The following is a 22,526-nucleotide window of genomic DNA, read 5'->3' as shown; positions in this document are numbered from 1 at the left end:
GGTTAACTATTTTTCGAAATATCTACTGTTAAAAAAAGTCGTGAAAATCTCGTTTATTTATCAATCGAATATTTTACAATTTACACAAGAAGAAAACAATATTTGCACAATATAGCGAGATTTAGCGCTGTGGCAACATAGCGCAATATAGGCCAAGTGGAATCGCGCGGGCTCAGTTGTCAGCCGGTACCAGCCGGTCGCGACTTCAGTCATTTCTGAGATTCGGTCGCGCGTGTTGTTTGTCTGTTTCTCGTGTGTAAAAATGGCGTACAACGGAAGTGGAAGTAAAAGATTGTGCACGGGCAGCGAAATAGATGTTGAACGCGTAAGTATAGTTGCAAAAATCAGCCGAACATCCTCGGGTCCGCCGCCGCCACTTCGGCGTTTGTCCCTTCTAAGTCTGTACGGCGAAAAAATGGCCGGGACAAGTGGTGGAATTGTCAATGTTTTCTCCAAATACCTAGATATTCCTTGTATTTCCACGTTTTCACCGGCGCCCGCGCTTCGAGCAAGCCTTTTATTACGTTTAACTCGAATAATTGTGCCCGTCTGTATTTAAAAAAAAATAATTACGTCGGATTTTTTATCTGTGTTTTCTGGCCGGGCTTCGTTCTTTTGGTTTGGTTTAAATTATAAAGTGTTCAGCGTTTATTTGTTTTGTTGTGTTCAACGTGCATTCCTTACGTAATATAAAACGTCCACAATGCGAGAGTTTTTGTTGAAATACTATAATCATACTACCTGTTAACAAAACAATGGATCACGTGTTATTACGCTGTTTTGGTGATAGTGCCTTAAATATCAGAAATTTGATCATTTTCTTGTAAACGACTTCCACGCATTTAATTTACTATATTTTTAAATCATTTCAATACGATTTTTTTTGTTACAATCTAAAGAATTAATTTCCTCAAATTAATTCGACATAACCTTACAATTTGACATTTATCCATGATCAATTCTTTATTTAAAATAGATAATGTTGCTAGTATTTATGTACGTATTATTAACATTTATATTTTAATAAATGTTTAAAGTACCTACGTAAAGAGAAATAAATGTTAATAATTATATTATATGAATTAAATTATTAGGTAAAGACACCGGTTATTGTCACATTATTCAAAAATATTGGTACAATAAAAACATTCAGTCAAAAAACATTTAACATGCCAATTTATTTATTTTTTATTGTATAAATGATTGTGCATATCAATTCGAACTGTTTATTTATTATTTTCAAATATTTTTTATACTTAATAATATTCAAAAGAAATGGTTAAAATAATATTTACTACAGTTATTTAAGTCTATTTTGTATATTAAAAGCATTGTTAACTTTGTAGTATTGTAATATGACAAACTTAATTTAATAAATAACTAAATTTCACCACTTTTAAGTCCACTTTTAAAAATATTCCCTCGTAAATATTTGTCTTCTTTCTCTCATTACTTTTTTTTTGTTTTGCATAAATGTCAGACCGTAATAATTTTATTTTAATGACCTGCTGATAGAATGATTATTCCGAAACCGGTAATCATTAATTAGTGTTTATTAAAGAGGTATTACACAAATTGAACGATGAATGATAAGGAGAGTGTTATTTAAGTCATTCTATAAAGGAATGATAACGATTATTTTTAACATAACGAAAAACATTATCATAAACGCAACCCTGATAAATCTCTTGCCTTCGTTCTATCATTATACCTTGAATTTTCGCAATTTTTTGCATCAATATGTTGTTTAAGCAATTAGCGAGTCGAAAATATTGGCGGGTATGTATGATTAGATCCGCGAATGTGGAAGAGGCGAAGAATGTTTGCAAAGACAGAGTGGTGTGGCGTTCCATTCTCTCTGCCTACCCCTGCGGTGAAGCGGCTTGATGGTTAGTTTGTGCGTTTGTTTGTTTTTTTTTTTTTAACATAAATTGTATACATTTATTCAAATCACAATTTTAAACATATTTAAAACAATTTTTTTGCAGAAACCCACCAATCATCCTTGTGTATCTTGTCGGTGGAGTTCTTTTTAAATACATTTTTTATTGTTTTTAACGATTTTAACCTAATATACACACAAAAAAAGAGAGAAAAATTAAGGATATAAACATTTTACAATTTTTATTAAATTAATTCTTGATCATTTACCCATACTTTATTTTGCCTTTGTTCCGTATTTTATTTTGACCTCTAACATCCGTCGGCAACAAATTAAAAATTTATTATTAGATTAAAACCAATATTTTTAGCTTTTCCACTTTTTTATTTGACCAGCGACCGGGTTTCGTCGTTACCGACATCATCAGTCTGATGATGTCGGTAACGACGAAACCCGGTCGCTGGTCAAATAAAAAAAGTGGAAAAGCTAAAAATATTGGTTTTAATCTTATAATAAATTAAAAATGCCATTCCATCACGAAGTGTCAGTGGATAATATAAATCTATTAAATTAAAAATGTTCGGAACGATATATGGTATTGCAGTGTTCGACTCCCATATTTATTGTTAATTCTTGGGACTATCAAACCTTCGTTGTGTGTAAATCGTGTACCATGGTTGTGTACTAAAAGGTTTCGAGTTAGTGCACTAAAAGATTTCGAGCTAGTGTACTAAAAGATTTCGAGTTAGTGTACTAAAAGATTTCGAGTTAGTGTACTCAAAGATTTCGAGTTAGTGTACTAAAATATTTCGAGTTAGTGTACTAAAAGATTTCGAGTTAGTGTACTCAAAGATTTCGAGTTAGTGTACTAAAATATTTCGAGTTAGTGTACTAAAAGATTTCGAGTTAGTGTACTAAAAGATTTCGAGTTAGTGTACTAAAAGATTTCGAGTTAGTGTACTAAAAGATTTCGAGTTAGTGTACTAAAAGATTTCGAGTTAGTGTACTCAAAGATTTCGAGTTAGTGTACTAAAATATTTCGAGTTAGTGTACTAAAAGATTTCGAGTTAGTGTACTCAAAGATTTCGAGTTAGTGTACTAAAATATTTCGAGTTAGTGTACTAAAAGATTTCGAGTTAGTGTACTAAAAGATTTCGAGTTAGTGTACTAAAAGATTTCGAGTTAGTGTACTAAAAGATTTCGAGTTAGTGTACTAAAAGATTTCGAGTTAGTTTACTTAAAGATTTCGAGTTAGTGTACTAAAAGATTTCGAGTTAGTGTACTAAAAGATTTCGAGTTAGTGTACTAAAAGATTTCGAGTTAGTGTACTAAAAGATTTCGAGTTAGTGTACTAAAAGATTTCGAGTTAGTGTACTAAAAGATTTCGAGTTAATTGTTAGTGAGTTAGTTTTAATATCATTTTTCTCAACATCGATTATTTGTCGGGAATTGACAATGATGGATATAAATTATTTACGTCATTAAACAAAATCAACTGTCAATCTGACGTTTCTCGAAAAACGAAAGCATAGAGGGAGTGCAAGAAACATAGAATAATTTTAAATTTATACTTGTCGAAAAATTCGTTAAGTGTAACGAAACTAGGCTGCGTTTATACTGATTTTATGCACATGGAATACAGAGCGACTGTTATTTACTAGAAAAAATATAGTTTTAATTGGATGAGGGTAGGGCATAAACTCCTTTTCTTCATTTCCGACATCTCAACAAGTATGAAAAAGGAAACGGAAGCATGGTTTTTACCGGCTTAGGACCTGTTATAGGATGGGTCAAATAATAATTTTTCAAAGTTTAAATCTAATTTAAAAAAAAAACCTATCCTCTGCCTACCCTGCTGGGAAGCATGTGATGGTTAGTTACTTTTTTAGATACCACTCTCCTTATCATTCATCGTTCATATTGCGTAATACCACTTTACAAGTGGTGTTACACAAAGTAAACTATGAATGATAAGGAGAGTGTTATATTACTTTTTTATAAGTCTAATTCTATCTAATTTTAAAGGATCACCTATGCTAAAAAAAACTCTTAAAAAAATAGATTGGTATCTAATTTTCTTGGACTCAGTAGTTAGCGTGTTTAGCTATCGTGCTGGAGGTTCCCGGGTTCGATTCCCAGGGGGGGGACAAATAAATATAAGTGATTTTTCACTCTAATATTAATTCAATATTACCCTGGACTGGTACCTGAACCAGAGGACTGATCACCTCTTCATGTGTTAACGATCAAGATAACACTGCGTTTATATCATGCAGTGCCCTATGCACCATCGGGTGCGGATAAGAATTTTGAATAAAAATAAAAAAAATATGTAATAAGCTTTGTACTGACATTTCTTGTTGGAACTGCATTTTATATAATAAAAAAAAACAACTATTTGGTTTTTTCCACGTGAATTTTATTTGACCAGCGACCGGTTTTCGTCGTGACTGACATCATCAGACTGGTGATGTTGGTTACGGCGAATCCCGGTTGCTGGTCAAATAAAATTAATGTGGAAAAAACTACATACTTGTTGTTACTTTAATGTGGAAAAAGTAACATATTCAGTTTTTCAGCACATTTGCTTGGGTGCGGGTGTGGGTTAGAAGAAGAAGAAGAATATTTTCAATGTGTGCTTAATTTTTAATTTCCCCCTTATAAACAATTTCGACCATTTTGTAGTTGTGTTAATTCGGAAAGAAGTAGCCATTCGGATTGAATTTAGCATCAGGTATGTTTTCTGAAATGCACCAAACAACTTATACACTTATACAATAGAGGATTCTTGTATCGTCGGGAAAAACCCTGTATGCCTTAGTTTTATTTTTATATATTTTTTATTTCTTTAGTAAGCTTATATTACACAAATATAAAATATTATTTACACTTAATTAAATAAATAATAATAATAAACTCTTATCCGCACCCCAATGGTGCATAGGGCACTGCGTCATATAAACGCAGTGCTATCTTGATCGTTTACGCATGAGGGAATGGTGATCAGCCCTCCGCTTCAGGTACCAGTCCAGGGTAGTATTGAATAAATATAACAGTGAAAAAATCACTTATATTTATTTTACCCCCCTTGGGAATCGAAGCCGGGACCTACAGAACGGTAGCAGAGCGTGCTGACTATTACACTACGGAGGCGGACATCGGACACTTATTTTCATCATATATATATATATATATATATATATATATATATATATATATATATATATATATATATATATATATATATATATATATATATATATATATAATATATGTATATATATGTATATATATATTTATATATTTATATATATGTATATATTTTTATATATATTCATATATATGTATATATATGTATATATATGTATATATATGTATATATATATATATATATATATATATATATATATATATATATATATATATATATATATATATATATATATATATATATATATATATATATATATATATATATATATATATATATATATATATATATATATATATATATATATATTTACATCTCCTTACAGTAAACAAAACATTTATTTTTAAATTTTTAAGACTCTTTTCATTCTTTATACATTCAGGCATCTCATCATACATTTTCAAACCCTTATACATTTAACAATTTTGTGACTCGGTTCTTTTCAATAATGGCAGTCTTATTTTATCCTTATTTCTGGTAATCCTTTTTTTAATTCTTGTATATTTAATTCTAGGTACTAAAGTAATTGTATAACTGTTTGAGGACCGTCAGTCTATTTAATCTTCACATTCGTTTGAAAATGCTATAACTAGGAAAAACAACTGTCATAATATTAATTTTGATGTGTTTTTTTTTTAACTTAGTTGACTCAAAAAATCCGTGTTTGATTAAACAATTAATACATAAATTAGAGTGGAGTTCTACAAATTAAACTCAAAATCAATAAATTCATAAACTGACTGTCCAAATAATGTTTGTAATGAATTTTTAACATTTGAATGTTTGGGTCATGGGTGTTTATTATCTCTTTTAATTTTCGTTTACTGCGTTCTCTGCGTCAGGGGTCGCCTCTACTAAACGTGTAATTTCCCGTGTTGTTTTGTTTGGGAGCCCCCACCGCGTTGCCCCCTCGACGAGAACACCGTAGCCAATTTTCCCGAGAAAATCTAAGGATGAATATTTGATAAATCCATTCCGAGACGGCACCAAGAAAAGGCGAATTTCTCTTTTATTTATTTATTATCTTGGGTCGTTTTAATCCCATGCCACCATTTTTATTAAAACAGGAAAAACGGTTTTCTTAGAATCTCCTGCGATGAAAACATCTCGACATTTTCTAACCGTAAAATGTTATTATCTTTCACGTTAAAAGTGTATAACCCTGACATGTTTTTAACAGCTTTTTGAATATCGCTAGTTAAATGCCAAAGGGTCATAACCCAAAAAAATAAACTCTTTATTCCAAAAAATGGTATCTAAATCGTCAACATTTTCGTATTCGAAAAAGACATCCATGATACTAGCGTTGGAAATGGACGTTTCTTACGCTAGAATCCTTCCTCCTCTACATCCTCTCTGCCTTCCAATGCAGGGAAATAGCGTGATGGCAGTATTCAGAGTAGTTTTTTAATGTAGTTCTGTGTTTTTGATCTTGTGGTTCTATGTAGGTTTCTATAAAGTGTTGATTGTTATCTGTGTGCTTTGCTGGGAGATGCTGTATGAATGTAGCAGAAATTAGCAAGTTCCCCGACCCTGTTATAGACGAATTGATCTGAGTGCGCTTGTGCACTGTACGGAATTTTACCGTCCGGCAGTCTGGTTAGCATGATTAAACGGATGATTGGCTTGGATTGTCTTGTGCTTTTGGCCGTCTTTCGGATCGGTGCGTGATCACGGTGCGCGTAAATTCGATCTTTTATTTTTTAAAACCGGACTGCCGGAAGGTAAAATTCCGTGTAATGCACAAACGCTCTATGGGCGAAATTCTGTGTAGTGCACAAACCCTCTATGGGCCCAAGACGGCTGTACTTTAACCCTCAATAGGCCGACGCTGAGAACTTTGGGCACATTCTTGTTTCAGAGCAACGGGGGAGCCTTCGCCGGCGAGCCGCGCCGCAAGCGAGCCGACGCCCCCGCTAGACCAAACCACATTCTTCTCTACAGCATCGTCAACCCCGCGTATCCCATCACTGTGGTAAGTCCACCTTGCGTGTCCACCTTATTATTATCATCATCACATTTACAGCAGGCATGGGCAACCTTTCCTAGATCTGGGGCCAAATTATCACTATGCCTCCGAGTCATGGGCCGGACCAAATTATTAAACATATCGAAGTAATCTATTGGTGTGATGAAATGAAGCTTTTTTATTGAGCCGAAACTTGTATTAGTATGTGAGGTCCTGGAGTATAACGGTCGTCGGCCCAGACTTCTATATTCTTCTTCATCTTTGTTGAGATGTCAAAAAATAATACGAAAAATAACTCCTATAATTCGAGATAATCCAGATTTGTGAACAAGTATTTGGACACACTCAAAATGTTGTAAATAAATTGACTTGTTAAAATTATAAGATAAAATAATAATAATGAAAATGATATTTTCTGGCGTTTCTCATGTATGTGATTATAAAATAGTGTTCTTCCTCGAAAAAAATTGGTCACACGTCCTAGCGGTAGTGATCATGAACTAGTAGAGTAGTCATCTCCATTATTTAATCCTTGCTTTAATTAATTAATTAATTTCTTTCTTTATAACTTCGTCGAGATGAGGGCCAGGCAAAATCGCTCGGCGGGCCAGTGCCCATATATGATTTACATTGATGTCATTTAATAGAATTAAGGGGGAATTTGCAGAATTTAATTTCAGAACGCGGACGATCACGCAATAGGTCGGTAGCGCCTTCGCGCGATTGAAAAAAATATATAAATCGGAATTACATTTTTTTTTTAGAAAACATATCGAAAAAATATTTTTGAAGGGATAATGAGCACAGTTGTCAAATTGGATTTGCGTAGTGACATTTATTTAAAATAAAAATAAATAAATATGTAAAACGCATTGAATTCAAGGTAAAAGAATACAGCGAAAACTTTTTACTACCCAAGACACGCAAACGAATAAAATTTAATTCCTTAATTGAGTTTGAAATGTCTTGAAAGAAGTCGCTAAATAGAATTGTGAAAAAGTTTAAATAAACTCACATTAAAGAAAGCATCAAAGGGAGTTTGAAAACGAAATAAAGCGGACGAAAAAAACACGATCGAGTAAACTACGTAAAGTTTTGTCAAAGTAACCCCATCGTCTTAAAAACAGCTGGCGCTTCAGCTCCAAAAGCGAATCAGATGAGTCGACAACTTCACTCTTGTCGTGTCCGAGTTGCCCAGAAGTGTAGTAGATTAAGGGGGGGTCTGTAAGTGCCCCCGACCGTAGCGAGGGGGTTGGATCGGAACATTCCATACTAAAGTTGGCCCGATTGGCGTTGCACGTTCGTTTGCAGTTAGGTTTAACCCAATGCTGCCCGAGAATTTATTTTGGGGTATTTTTGCGAAACTAATTACTAATCGACGTTTTGTCGAGTGTTCTTATCCCAGGCTGTGTAAAGAAAGAAAAGCATAGATTCCTATATATCATACAGGGTAAATAAAGACCTACAGATTTTATCTGCAAAAGTTTTGACTTGGCTTCACGTACGGTGTTTGAAAATGATGCGGAATGCATCGAAACACGTGTCATAATCGAATATTAAGAAATAGTGGTATTTACTAAGTAAAACTTTAGTTAAAAATAATAAAAAATCGTTAGTTTAAAAAATGTATTTTCACTTTGTAAACAATCTTCGCCTCTTCCACATTCATGTATCTTCTCATTCTTGGCCACTTTCAAGTATTTGAAATACTTGATCATGTTAAGTTTTCCTCGGTTTTCCACTGCTCCTATTACCAACCATATTCGCCTCATAAATTTGTTTTATTGTGCTCACTTCACTCATTCGATTCACATGCCCAAACCTAACACGCTTTTCTGAATTTTATCGATAATGTTTATCTCAGCCTTGCGTTCTTTCCTTATATCACCATTGGAACATCTATCATATCGCTCACTCCTTTCAAGAACGTCATAAATCAAAAATCGTGAATTTTGAGTTGTGCATGTTTTCGGAATGCCCAGAAAATGTACTATATCCCAGCAAAAGAGGCATATTTTTAACTTAATATTTGCCTGATACAGGGCAGAAAGTGTTGTTTTTGTATTTTGAAGAAAAGGTATTGTTTAATTATTTTTTTAAATATACTAAATATTTTTCAAATGGAGAAATAACCTTCAGGTTTTACCTAAAAAGATCTGTTGCACAGTAAAAAGTTCAATAACTGCCTTGATATTTATTTTTAATACATGGTGGTGTTTTATTTTAAAACTTTAAAAACGTTCTCCTGAAAAATCAAGTTTTTTGATTTATGACGTTCTTGAAAGGAGTGGGCGATATATGGGTTTTCCGCACTGAGAGACTGCACTCAGTCTACTTTCATCCTTCTCTTGCCAACTCCATGCTTCGCTTCCACACATAAGGGGGTTTTATTTTATTTATTTATTATTCGTGAATGGACAGCAGGCTTTAAAGAGTTGGCGGTCGATCCCAGCCAATCTCTAGGAACTACTAACTTCGTCTCGCTTTGTAGTTTTTGTTTTGAAATGTTTGGAAATGCTTTGCGGTTAGCAGCAGAGCTACCAGTAATTTATCTTACTGACGTTTTTGCATGCCCAAAAAACATACCATATAAATACAGAAAATAAATGTTCAATATTATTAATATATAAAGCATTTACTTTGTGGCAAGTCATTTTTACTCTAATATTTTGTTTACAAAAATGTTAGTAATATTAGTATATAACCAACCACTCACTGAGATTTTTATGTCTACCGGTTTCGAGACGTACCCGTCTCTTTATCAGGACAATTACTACCACAGCATGCAAACAATACTACCCTTGTCGGGTAATATATCCAAAATTAAACACGGTTATTGAATTGAATTCTACTTTTATTTACATATCGCTCACTCCTTTCAACAACGTCATATATAAAAAAAAACTTGATTTTTCAGGAGATCTTTTTAATGTTGAAAAATATAATAAAATGAATTAAAAATAAATATCAAGGCACGTATTGAACTTTTTCCTGTGCAACGGATCTTTTAAGGCAAAACCTGACTGTTTTTTCTCCATTTGAAAAATATTTAGTATATCTGAAAAAATACTTAAACTCTACCTTTTCTTCAAAATGCAAAAACAACACTTTCCGCCCTGTAGTGGGTAAATATTAAGTTGAAAATATACTGCTTTTGCTGGGATATAGTACATTTTCGGGTATTCCGAAAACATGCACAGCTGAAAATTGACGATTTTTGATATATCGCTCACTCCTTTCAAGAACGTCATAAATCAAAAATCGACGATTTTCAGTTGTGCATGTTTTCGGAAAGCCCAGAAAAATGTACTATATCTCAGCAAAAGAGGCATATTTTTACTTAATATTTACCCGCTACAGAGCAGAATGTGTTGTTTTTGAATTTAGAAGAAAGGGTATTGTTTAATTATTTTTTTAAATATACTAAATATTTTTCAAATAGAGAAAAACCCTTCAGGTTCTACCTAAAAAGATCTGTTGCACAGTAAAAAGTTCAATAAGTGGCTTCATATTTATTTTTAATACATTGTATTATATTCTTAAACTTTAAAAACGTTCTCCTGAAAAATCAAGTATTTTGATTTATGACGTTCTTGAAAGGAGTGAGCGATATGACGTTGTTGAAAGTTCGTCTTATTATTCGTGTTTGATATTTGTTATATCTTCATATTGAAGTATTTGTTCACAAATCTGGATTATCTCCAATTATAGGAGTTACTTTTCATATTATCCATGACGTTTGCAAGCCCCGTAAATGCCCATACTTCCATATTCTTCATCATCTATGTTGAGGTGTCAAAAAATAATATGAACTGAGTTTATTTGAACAACGATCGGGTTTCTGTTATACTCTGATGCATAATAATAAAAAGAGCCAGTAAAACTCGGTTATAGGCGTTTTTATCCGCAAACCAAGTAAAAAATGTTATGACGGCTTATTTCTTGCTTGAAAATCGGGAACGAAATCCAGATCCGGAAATGGCGGGAAGAATTTAAAATTTATATCGCTTTTTAAATTCAGGTTTCACTCGCTTCTTGTAAGTGGTCCCGCGCGGGCGTTTAGGGGTTAAATTTTCATGTTAACCTTCAGTCAGAGAAATGAGGTAATTGTGTGCTTTTTTTTTATTCACAGGTTAAATATTTTTTTTGAAATCTTTTTTATAAAAAGAGACGCACGGAAAAACACACTTGAATTGTTTGGGTAAATAAAATAAACAATATTTTTGGTTTCCCGGATCCTTGTTCAAAAGTACTTAGGAGTTTTTATAACTAACTAACTAACTAACCATCACGCCTCTTCCCGCAGGGGTAGGCAGAGACAATAAAACGCCATACCACCCTGTATTTGTAAACTTTCTTCCCCCCTTCCACATTCGTGCATCTCCTCACACATGCCCGCCGATTTTTTCGACTCCTGACCCGGCCGCTTTCAAGTATTTGCCATACCTGATTGTGCCAAGTTTTCCTCGGTCTTCCTCTGCTTCTTTTTTACACTACATTTGCCTCATAAGTTCTTTAAATTTCTACAATTTTCATTCATGAATTACATGAAATTTTAGTAACTTTCAACAGAAATGGAAAACCCACTCACAAGTAGGAATAGTCTATAAAAACTTGTAATTTTGGAGCATAATTAAGTCCATGATAAGCGGTGTAGCATAAGCCGTAGCTAGATGTCAGTCACTTGGACGTTAGGTAATTTAAAAAAAAGGACTTTGGTAACTGTAATTCAAGCCTAAGTAAGGCCATGATACGCGGTGTTGCATAAGCCATATCTAGATTTCCGAATCACTTGACGTTTGGTAATTACAAAGAAAAAATACACTTTGCTAACAATATTTCATTTTAGGAAAAACTTCTAGAAATTTTAACATCAGATGGAAAGAGCATACCAGATGTCTTAATAAAATTATTATTCTGAATTTGCCAATCACCTAATAGAAAATAATCACTCATTTAACTAACTAACTAACTAACCATCACACCGCTTCCCCGCAGGGGTAGGCAGAGAGAATAGAGCGCCGTACCACTCTGTCCTTGCAAACATTCTTCGCCTCTTCCACGTTCATGCATCTCCTCATACATACCCGCCGATTGTTACGACTCCTAACCTGACCACTTTCAAGTATTTGGCATACCTGATCGTCCCATGTTTTTCTCGGTCTTCCTCTGCTTCTTTTCCCACTAAAATTCGCCTCATAAATTTGTTTTACCGTTCTTTCCTCACTCGTTCGTTCTACATGTCCAAACCATCTCAACACACCTTTCTTAATTTTATCGATAATGCTTATCTCAGCTTTGCATTCCTTCCTTATTTCACTATTTTCACTTATTTCGCACATCTATCATACATCGTTTTGTCGCACATTCTTCTGAGAGATCGCATTTCGACTGCATTCAGTCTACTTTCATCCTTCTTTTGCCAACTCCATGTTTCACTTCCATACATTAGAGTTGTAATCACTCATTTGATAAAAATAAAGGTCTAAACATGTTACACACATGCAACAGAGGACTTCAATTAAATTTCTTAGAAATATTAGTTTCCAAAATATCAATTTCAAAGGCAATTATTAATATAATAATATTTTAAAATCAATAAATACACAAGTAAATGATTTTTCTAAAAGTCCGTTATTGAATATGTTTCCAATCACTCATTATCCCTGATCCCTTTTGACTGTGACTGCCAATCAACACAAAAAAATAAAGCCACTTGAGATCTACCCAAGCTCCTTTGCCTAGCCGTCAAAATATTTTGAATATTGTTAAGTAGGTAATGTTTTAGTATTAATCAGTCTTGATAAAGAAGCGGTTAGCTTCGAAACCGGTAGACATCATAATTAAGTTATAATAAAATGTTTATAGTGATTTTAAAACAAAGTTACATTTTGATTTTATATACAGTGAAACCTCTATCTATCGTTTTTAAAGGGACCTTTTAAAATAAACTATGAATGCGGAGTTAAGAGGTCAATACGCAAATAGATACGACCGAGTAAAGATACCGTCCTCCCAATCTGCATAACCATTCGTAGGCTAAAATTCTAAGAAGAATACATGTTTCAGATGCAAATGTATTTATTTAAAAAAAAATACAAACCTGAATAGAATATTTTCGTAAGTCAATAGTATATTTTCGGCTTCTGGTATCGGTTACACAAGCTTTCGATAGTTTCTATCCCATACGTTGCCGTTGAATGTAAGAAAATTGGAAATAATGTAAAAAAACAGACAACATGTGTCAAATATGCAGCTTAATTTGAACGATAGATGCGGTAAATGGTGATAGAGAAACGATCGATGCGGTTTAGTTTAGTATGAAATTAAGTCGGGATAGAAGAAATAAACGTCACATCCGGGAAAACGAGTATTTGAAGAACGATAGATAGAGGTTTCACTGTATATAGTTCATTCATTGCAAAATCGCTATCATTCAGTTAGGTACTGTGTTTTTTTTGTGTGCTGGTTTTACTCGTTTCGAGCTGTAGTTCCAGCGTTCCAGTTCCATGTTCCATTGTTGAAATTTGCATTCAAATCTAGATTGATGAATGGGTCTAATTTTGAAGCGGCTCCGATTTTTTAAAGGGCTCTTTTGTAGCACGCTTTTATTTATTCGCATATCCACCGCAGCGTGGCGCTAGCTGTTTGATATAAATTTGTTTATTTTTTAGTGGGATCTTACTTAAAATGATAGAAGTTCTAGTGTCAAATAATGAAAATTAGTGCTTCAAATACTAATTGTAATATGTTTAAATTTCGGACCATTTATATAATTGTTTTACGGGCTTAAAGTTCTAGTATCAAATAGTGAAAGTTAGTGCTTCAAATACTAATTGTATTAAGTTAAAATTTGGGACCATTTATGGAATTGTTTGATGGACATAAAGTTATATTATCAAATAGTAAAAGTGAGTGCTTCAAATACTCATTGTTTTAAGTTAAAATTTGGGACCATTTATAAGGTTGTTTCACGGACTGAAAGTTCTAGTATCAAATAGTGACAGTTAGTGCTTCAAATACTAATTGTTTTACGGGCTTAAAGTTCTAGTATCAAATAGTGAAAGTTAGTGCTTCAAATACTAATTGTAATATGTTAAAATTTGGGACCATTCATAGAATTGTTTGATGGACTTGAAGTTCTAGTATCAAATGGTGAAAGTTAGTGCTTCAAATATTGATCGTGAAAATATTCCATTTCTGAATTCCGTCTTTGTCGAAAGTTCTCGAAACTTGGATAACGCAATTGATGGATACAAGATTTCAGTTTTCATGTTTTCGGGAATACTTTCCAGTTTCGCCTTTTTCAGCGAGTATAATAGCGCACGCCCCATGTACTCGGCATTTCAAGTGTTCGGGACTTTTTCCTTCCGCTAAGTTCATTGCAGAGTTGACTGGCTTCGGATTTTTCCGAAACTTTTAGCTACGCAAGCAGGAATGGACCTGGTAGGGGTGCCACACCATCTAGAACTTTGTTTTTACTGACTGTATTTTAAATTTGTTCAAATTTTTCTATGTATCGAAAGCTCCAACCCTCCATCTTACCACTATAACCTTTTTTGGCATCTGTATTTTTTATATTTACTTATACTGAGTTATTCATTTCGTAGTTTCAAGATGAAAATGCTGGCATTTGACGCCTGTCGAATTCAACTGTCATCTGAAGTATCATAACATTAATTAAATGTTTGCCATTTACGATAATTGTTTTGTTTTCCTTGTTTTGGTTTCCTTTTTGGATATGAGTGCTGCTTTCGACACGGTTGATCACAATATTCTGCTGGAACGCTTGAGGAAGACATACGGCATCTGTGATAAAGCACTTGCATGGTTTTGCTCATACCTTCGAGAACGTGAATATTCAGTCATTTTTCAAAAAGTTAAATCCCCTTATCATTCCGTCTCTACTGGTGTACCCCAGGGATCAGTCCTAGGTCCTCTTCTATACCTTCTATATACGAAAGACATAGAAAATATTATAAAGTCACACGGATTGTGGTCTCACTGCTATGCGGATGACACTCAAATTTATTTTTATTGTAGGCCGGAGGAAAAATATAAACTTGTTGACTCTATTAATAAGTGCATTGAGAGAATAGGAGAATGGATGGCTGAAAACAGACTGACGTTAAACCCGTCCAAAACGGAACATCTCTGGATAGCCACACCTAAACGACAGAATTTGATTGATAACACGACACCACTCAATCCAAAGAGTACCACTACACCGGCCGTCAAACTGCTCGGCGTGTTCTTAGATTCTGATCTCTCCCTTGAGACTCAAATTAGCAAAACAACAAGTACATGTTTTTATCAGCTAAGGCAAGTTAAAAGCAATCGCAAGAATCTGCCAGTTGATGCTGCCCGTCAATTAATAAATGCGTTTGTAATATCGAGAGTAGATTATTGTAACGGTATATACACGGGTCTACCAAACAATAAAATGACTCGACTGCAATCAGTGTTAAACGCAGCAGCGAGACTAATTTTTGGAATTTCTAAATTCAGTCACATCACCCCACTACTTCACAAACTCCACTGGTTACGCTTTCCCGAAAGGGTTGAGTATAAACTCTGCCTACTCATGTATAAATCAATACACAATATGGCTCCAGAGTATCTTAAGGAGCTGTGTATTCCAGATGAATTGGTTGATAGACGTCTCACGCTTCGATCGGCTACAACATCTGCAATGGGCAAAGTTATCTTACCAGCTCGCAAGCAACGCACTAAATTTGGCGAGCGTGCCTTTGCTGTTGCAGGACCGACGGCGTGGAATGCTCTTCCACCAATGGTTAGAAATAGTGAGAGTGAGATGATCTTTAGAAAAAGACTAAAAACACATTTGTTTTCTAAATCATTTCCACCATAATATTTTCCCCAATTCATTCACCGTGAAGCGCCCTTGAGGTATTTTTTTACGAAAATGGCGCTATATAAGTTATCCAATTTTATTATTATTATTATTATAATGCATCGTTGAACAAATGAACAAAGAGGTGAAATAATTAAAACTTACTATAAAAGTGTTGATTTAAACGTAGCCACTTTTCGCGCATTATACGCGCTGATTATGGTCGTCATAATCGACCAACTACGCAAATAATAGGAAAAATTGTGAAGATTTTTGAAGAGAATGGAAGCGTTACTGATGTCGTAAGGTTGTCGTAATGTCGTTACTGATGTTTGGTGTGCTCTATGGTCGAAAGGTGTCATTGGCCCGTATTTTTTCGAAAATGCCAATGGGCAGGCGGTTACAGCCAATTTGGAGCGATATGGTCGAATGACAACCGATTTTTTTTGGCGGTGATTAAAGCTCATGACTTAGACAATATGTGGTTCCAACAAAATGGAGCAACAAGCCACACAACACGACCAATTATGGCTTTATTGCGTGAAAAGTTTCCTGGTCGCGTAATTTCACGTTTTGGCGACGTCAATTGGCCACCAAGATCATGCGATTTGACTTCGTTTTAATTTTTTTCTGTGAGGCTATGCAAAGGACCACGTTTATGTGAATAATCTCCGAGCTCTAGACGCATTCAAAACCAAGATTACTCAAGTTATGGCCGAGATACCACCCGAAATGTGCGAAAAAGTGGTTGAAAATTGCCTCAAAAGAATCGCACGCATCGAATCTTCCCGATTTGCCATTTGAATGATATTGTTTTTCAAACTAAATGGTTAAGTCCAAACTTTATAATGAAATCAAATTTTCATAAAAAAAAATATATCGCTACGTGTGTTTTATTTAGCTTTTCTTTCGAAACCGAAAAATTAATGACCCTGTATTTTAACAGTTAGATTTAATTTGGACAGGCAACCCTGCCGCTGTCTAACCGTAGGTAAAAAGGTCGCGAGGATTATTTTTATGGCGATCACGTTTTTTTGTGCTACTGGTAACTCTCTATACTATAGAGTCTATAGTCACGGGCTGCTGGGATGGCGTCTGGGGGGGGGGGGGGCGTGTGATGAGAGGGAGATGAATCCACGTTACGTCGCAATAGACTAGCTGACGTAAAGGTCCTAGATACACATGCTCATAACTAGCACACGAGCATGCTATTATTGGCCATTTCTTTTGGTCTAGATCTCAAGCGTTTAAATTATTACGCGCTCGGCTGCGCTCAGGGCTGGATGTTTCTTCACGCTAAATTAATGTATGTTGATATTTATTAACTCCTTACTTTTCATATCCGGATTTTCATATTCTTCTTCATCTTTGTATAGAATATAAAAATGTAAATATTCTTATAATATTTTCAATTAAGGATGTACTCTCAAATATTCAGTACGCGACCGGCTGCGCGAGAAGCTACGCATATTTGTGTATTAATTTTAAATCAAACACAGATTTTTTGAGTCTACTAAGTTGTATTTTATTAACAAAAAACACATAAAAAATTATACTGTGACAATTGTTTCGCCTTGTTAGGGCATTATCAAACGAATGTCTTTTCCTTGTTAGGGCATTATTAAACGAAAAGCTACGCATATTGTCCGCGCATATTTAAAAAAAATTATTATTCAATTTGGCAAATAAATATAAATATATATATAATTTTTCTTACTCCTTTCCTTTCAATAACCCTTCAAAACCGTATAATTATTTCGAAGAAAATCTTATTTTTTCCATACCGAATCAATTACGTAAAATATTACCTACGTTTAGAGAAAATTTAGTTGCGACTTAACGAATACTGGACCTACAGATACATATGCTACTAATTTAGGCAATTTTTTTAAAATTCAAAACTTGAATATACCACTTCTAATGATGTTTTGATTTTTATCAGAAGATGAAAACATCTGTAAGTTTTCGAAACTAGTCGTATATATATATAAATAAAACTCATGAAGTGGTATATTCAAGTGTTTCATTAAAAAAAAATTTAATCAACATGTCATTCAACAAAGTTAATGCCGAATCAATAAATAATACTACTAATTTAGCATAAGTGTAGGGAAGAAAGATTGTCATCAGGTCGAGAATTGTCCATTTGCCTTCTATAATATTGCGATAAAGCTTATTTTGGCAAGAAAAAATATTTTTCATAATTCAAAGTGCTTTTTTTTTAGATGGGAGTTGCATTTAGTGTCAACCTTGCTTATTACATTCAAGGTTTATAGATCATTTAGTGGATTTTTGATTCTTCTAGCTAAGAACGTGATTTATTTTAATCTGTGTTGGAAGCAGGTGGTAATCTAGTGTGGGCCAATCGGGAACTTGTCAGCATTCGCTCATTGCTGGGAGGAAACCACGTTGCACTCCTCAGGAGAAGGCGGACTGCTGACTGTCGTCAACAGGCCTTCCGTTCCACTAGAAGAGGGTTGAGCTTTTAGTGTCCTTTGGTTTATGGTACCAATGTCCTTCACTAGTTTTATCATTAAATTCAATTTAATTCAATTCAATTTATTTATTTCGATTAATATATACATTACAAACTGTAAAAAATTTAAATCGTATAAGTTAAAATACATTAAAATAAAATATATGCAAGAACTATTGCTAAAGGTGTAGAAGAATCCCGCTTGCGAAAACTCCTTCAGACACATGGAACAGATCAATATCCAATGAGATATTGTTCAACATAGCGGTAGCTCTTACTACAGGCATAACCATCGGCAGGTTGGTCCTGTATATAGGAATGTGAAACAATCTATGTCGACGCTGTCTTAGGTAACTATCGGGGACATACAGACCAATGTTCCGGATAATTTCAGGATTATCGATCATACCACGCAACAATGGATAAAAATGCTTCATCAAATACACATTCCTTCTAGTCTCTAAACTATTGTAGCCAAGCATACCCTGGAGGAACTGGGTCGGGTAGAGCCAAGGATAAAAGCCGTACTCTCTCATGTAGAGAAACCTCAGAAACTTCTTTTGGACTTTTATGTATGATACCACCTCTCGTGAGAGTTCCTTATGAACTAACATTTTCGGCATTTTGTGTCCTAGCTTGGTTTATGGCGCCAACGCAGAACGCAGTACACGCACTTTCCTTCATCACACCCTTTCCCAGCTATGTAAGATAGTTACGAGCGCCGAGTTTATGACCGTGGGATGACATGCCATCGCGACGACAAGATGGATGAGGGATAATGACGTCATAATCCCGTAGGACAGGCACTTAATCCCCCGGGAATCCTCGGGATACACTTGCTGCCCAAGTAGAGATCAGAGCGTCTCAAATTAATTTTGCAATTAATTTGCTGTACATACTTTGATCTCTGTAATGGCCTCTCATACTTTGACGATATTGACAGTAAATTTGGTCAACCCTTTAACCGCTTGGCGGGTACTTATATGAGAGTGTCCGCACCCCGTAATTGTTTCTGTCAAGCCTTAGTTTTGCACATTATCATGGACTGGTAATTAAAAGAAATATATATTCCTATATATATATATATATATATTCCTATATATATATATATATATATATATATATATATATATATATATATATATATATATATATATATATATATATATATATATATATATATATATATATATATATATATATATATATATATATATATATATATATATATATATATATATATATATATATATATATATATATATATATATATATATATATTGAATAATTGTCAGTGGATAATATAAATAGCTTATATACATTTAATACAAACTATTTTATACACTTAATTTGCACCATATCGTGGGTATACTGGCAAAAAACGTTAACTCGAAAATTCCTGCTGTATGCGTTAGAAACAGTAAAAAAATATTTCAAAAAACTATTAAATAAGAAGAAAAAATTACTGGATATAAAAAAACAGTGGTTATTGTATTATTTTAAAATTCTTTCAGACTCTTTTCATTCTTCATACATTCAGGCATCCTATCATACATTTTTAAACCCTTATACATTTTACATTTATAAAAAAAAACAGTAATATATGAAGAAAATATATTACTGTTTTTTTTTTGCTTGGCAAGAAAATATTTCTACGAAATCATTTTCTTGCCAAGCAAAAGTGACTTGAATGGAATATTTAAAAAAAAATGTTTTCTGATAGTCAAGTATTTTTTTGAATTTTATATTAACATTGTATTTTATATTCTAGTTCTACTTACAATACCTATACCCTTATATCCTTTACTATGACCTAAATTATATTGTATACCCACACACAGGCCATGCCTTTGTGGGATCTTTTTTTGTATTTATATTTTATTCATATTTTTTTTGTATTCGAATTTATGTCATGTTTGTATAATGCAAAAGAATTTGTTAATTGTTTGAAGAAACGCTATCTGGACAGTCAACTACAACGAAGGATATTATGCCTCACTGATAACAGAGTGGAAAAATGTGACTTGGGCACTGAATTCAAATATGTATTCGCATTTCACGTCTCGAGTAACGAATACATATGACGTACACGTACTACGTACTAGGAAGCTGATCGCAAATGGCAGAAATAGAGAAATATAATTCTCAAAGGATCCGATGTTACATTCGATGTCACGTTATATCCTTGAGCTGAGATCTGGCATATGTATTTCAAGCGCAAACGTTCATATTAGCTGTATTATCCAACAGGGTTATTTATAATAATTTAAATCGACGGCCCCTACGTAAAGTACTGTATCTGCAAATATCGCTCACTCCTTTCAAGAACGTCATAAATAAAAAAAAACTTGATTTTTCAGGACAACGTTTTTAAAGTTTAAAAATATGAAACAATGTTTTAAAAATAAATATCAAGCCACTTACTAAACTTTTACTGTGCAACAGATCTTTTTAGGTAAAACCGGAAGGTTTTTTCCCCATTTGAAAAATATTTAGTTTATTTAAAAAAATAATTAAACAATATATTTTCTTCAAAATCCAAAAACAACACTTTCTGCCCTGTAGCGGGTAAATATTAAGTTTAAAATATGCCTCTTTTGCTGGGATATAGTATATTTTCTGGGCATTCTGAAAACAAGCACAACTGAAAATTTACGATTTTTTATTTATGACGTTTTTGAAAGGAGTGAGCGATATGTTACTTTACAGGAGAGAGCTTAGAAGATTTTTTCAACGTATGTTTTTTATTAATTAACGGTTTTATCTGAAATTCTAAATTCTAATTCTAAACTATTTTTATTATTTAACTAACTAACTAACTAACCATCACGCCGCTTCCCCGCAGGGGTAGGCAGAGAGAATAGAGCGCCACACCACTCTGTCCTTGCAAACATTCTTCGCCTCTTCCACGTTCATGCATCTCCTCATACATACCCGCCGATTGTTACGACTCCTAACCTGACCACTTTCAAGTATTTGGCATACCTGATCGTGCCATGTTTTTTTCGGTCTTCCTCTGCTTCTTTTCCCGCTAACATTCGCCTCATAAATTTGTTTTACCGTTCTTTCCTCACTCATTCGTTCTACATGTCCAAACCATCTCAACACACCTTTCTTAATTTTATCGATAATGCTTATCTCAGCTTTGCATTCCTTCCTTATTTCACTATTCGCACATCTATCATACATCGTTTTGTCACACATTCATTCTTTTTATTATTTAAGCTTATAATTTGACCAGATAATTTATTAACAACATGTTGTACTCAAATGTTGTATTATTACATATGTAACGGACGTACTCTGTAGTTACTCGCTTCGTTTGTTTTAAACCCTCCTGTACATGGAGTAATCCCGGATGACCGATTGAAAGCCTTCCAGCGGGGGAGATAAGGCCGACAGTCCCTAGCCAGGCCAGTGGTATTAAATTTCAAAGATTTAAATTAAATACAAACTTTGCAATATCCCTTTGCGCAGTAATTTTCAAACTATCTTTTTATCGTAGATTACAATACATGTATGTAATAGGTTGATTACGTTGAATGGTTTTATCGAAAAAAAAAAATAAACACACAAACGTTTGTGTGTGTGTGTGTGTGTGTATGTGTGTATGATCGGTGAAACACGTGTTTATTAGATTATTCCAGAATTATTTTACATACTTATACGAGTACATATCGCTCACTCCTTTTAAGAACGTCATAAATCAAAAAACTTGATTTTTCAGGAGAACCTTTTTCAAGTTTAAAAATATAATAAAAATAAATATCATGCCACTTATTGAACTTTTTACTGTGCAACAGATTTTTTTTAAGGTAAAACCTGAATGTTTTTTCTTCATTTCAAAAATATTTAGGATATTTAAAAAAAAATTAAAATGCCTTTTCTTCAAAATGAAAAAAAAACAACGCTTTCTGCCATGTAGCCGGTAAATATTAAGTTAAAAATATGACACTTTTGCTGGGATATAGTACATTTTCTGGGCATTCCGAAAACATGTCCAACTTAAATCGACGATTTTTGATTTATGACGTTCTTGAAAGGAGTGAGCGATATTATACTATCATTTTGACCGTTTATGTTTTTCACAATATATTTTTTTTGTATCCAAAGTTTGTTCGCGAATTCTCTGTT

The 22,526-nt window shown here is 33.6% G+C and overlaps 1 protein-coding gene across 4 annotated transcripts in view; it reads left to right on the top strand.

Annotated features, from left to right (window-relative positions):
- Positions 1 to 207: 207 nt before the first annotated feature.
- sm (heterogeneous nuclear ribonucleoprotein L) overlaps positions 208 to 22,526 on the top strand; it is a 455,499-nt gene continuing 433,180 nt past the window's right edge. For all 4 annotated transcript variants that reach the window (XM_088272102.1, XM_088272101.1, XM_088272100.1 and 1 more), the window contains exons 1-2: positions 208 to 325; positions 6,955 to 7,068. In XM_088272102.1, coding sequence (XP_088128228.1) covers positions 263 to 325; positions 6,955 to 7,068 — 177 coding nt within the window. In that variant the 5' untranslated portion in view covers positions 208 to 262. The remainder of the gene's footprint in view (positions 326 to 6,954; positions 7,069 to 22,526) is intronic.

The sequence above is a fragment of the Brachycentrus maculatus genome, unplaced genomic scaffold (genome assembly GCF_059751285.1).
Source record: "Brachycentrus maculatus isolate JH-2025_06_01 unplaced genomic scaffold, ASM5975128v1 h1tg000475l, whole genome shotgun sequence".
NCBI lineage: Eukaryota > Metazoa > Arthropoda > Insecta > Trichoptera > Brachycentridae > Brachycentrus > Brachycentrus maculatus.
This window is presented reverse-complemented; position numbering and strand designations above follow the sequence as displayed.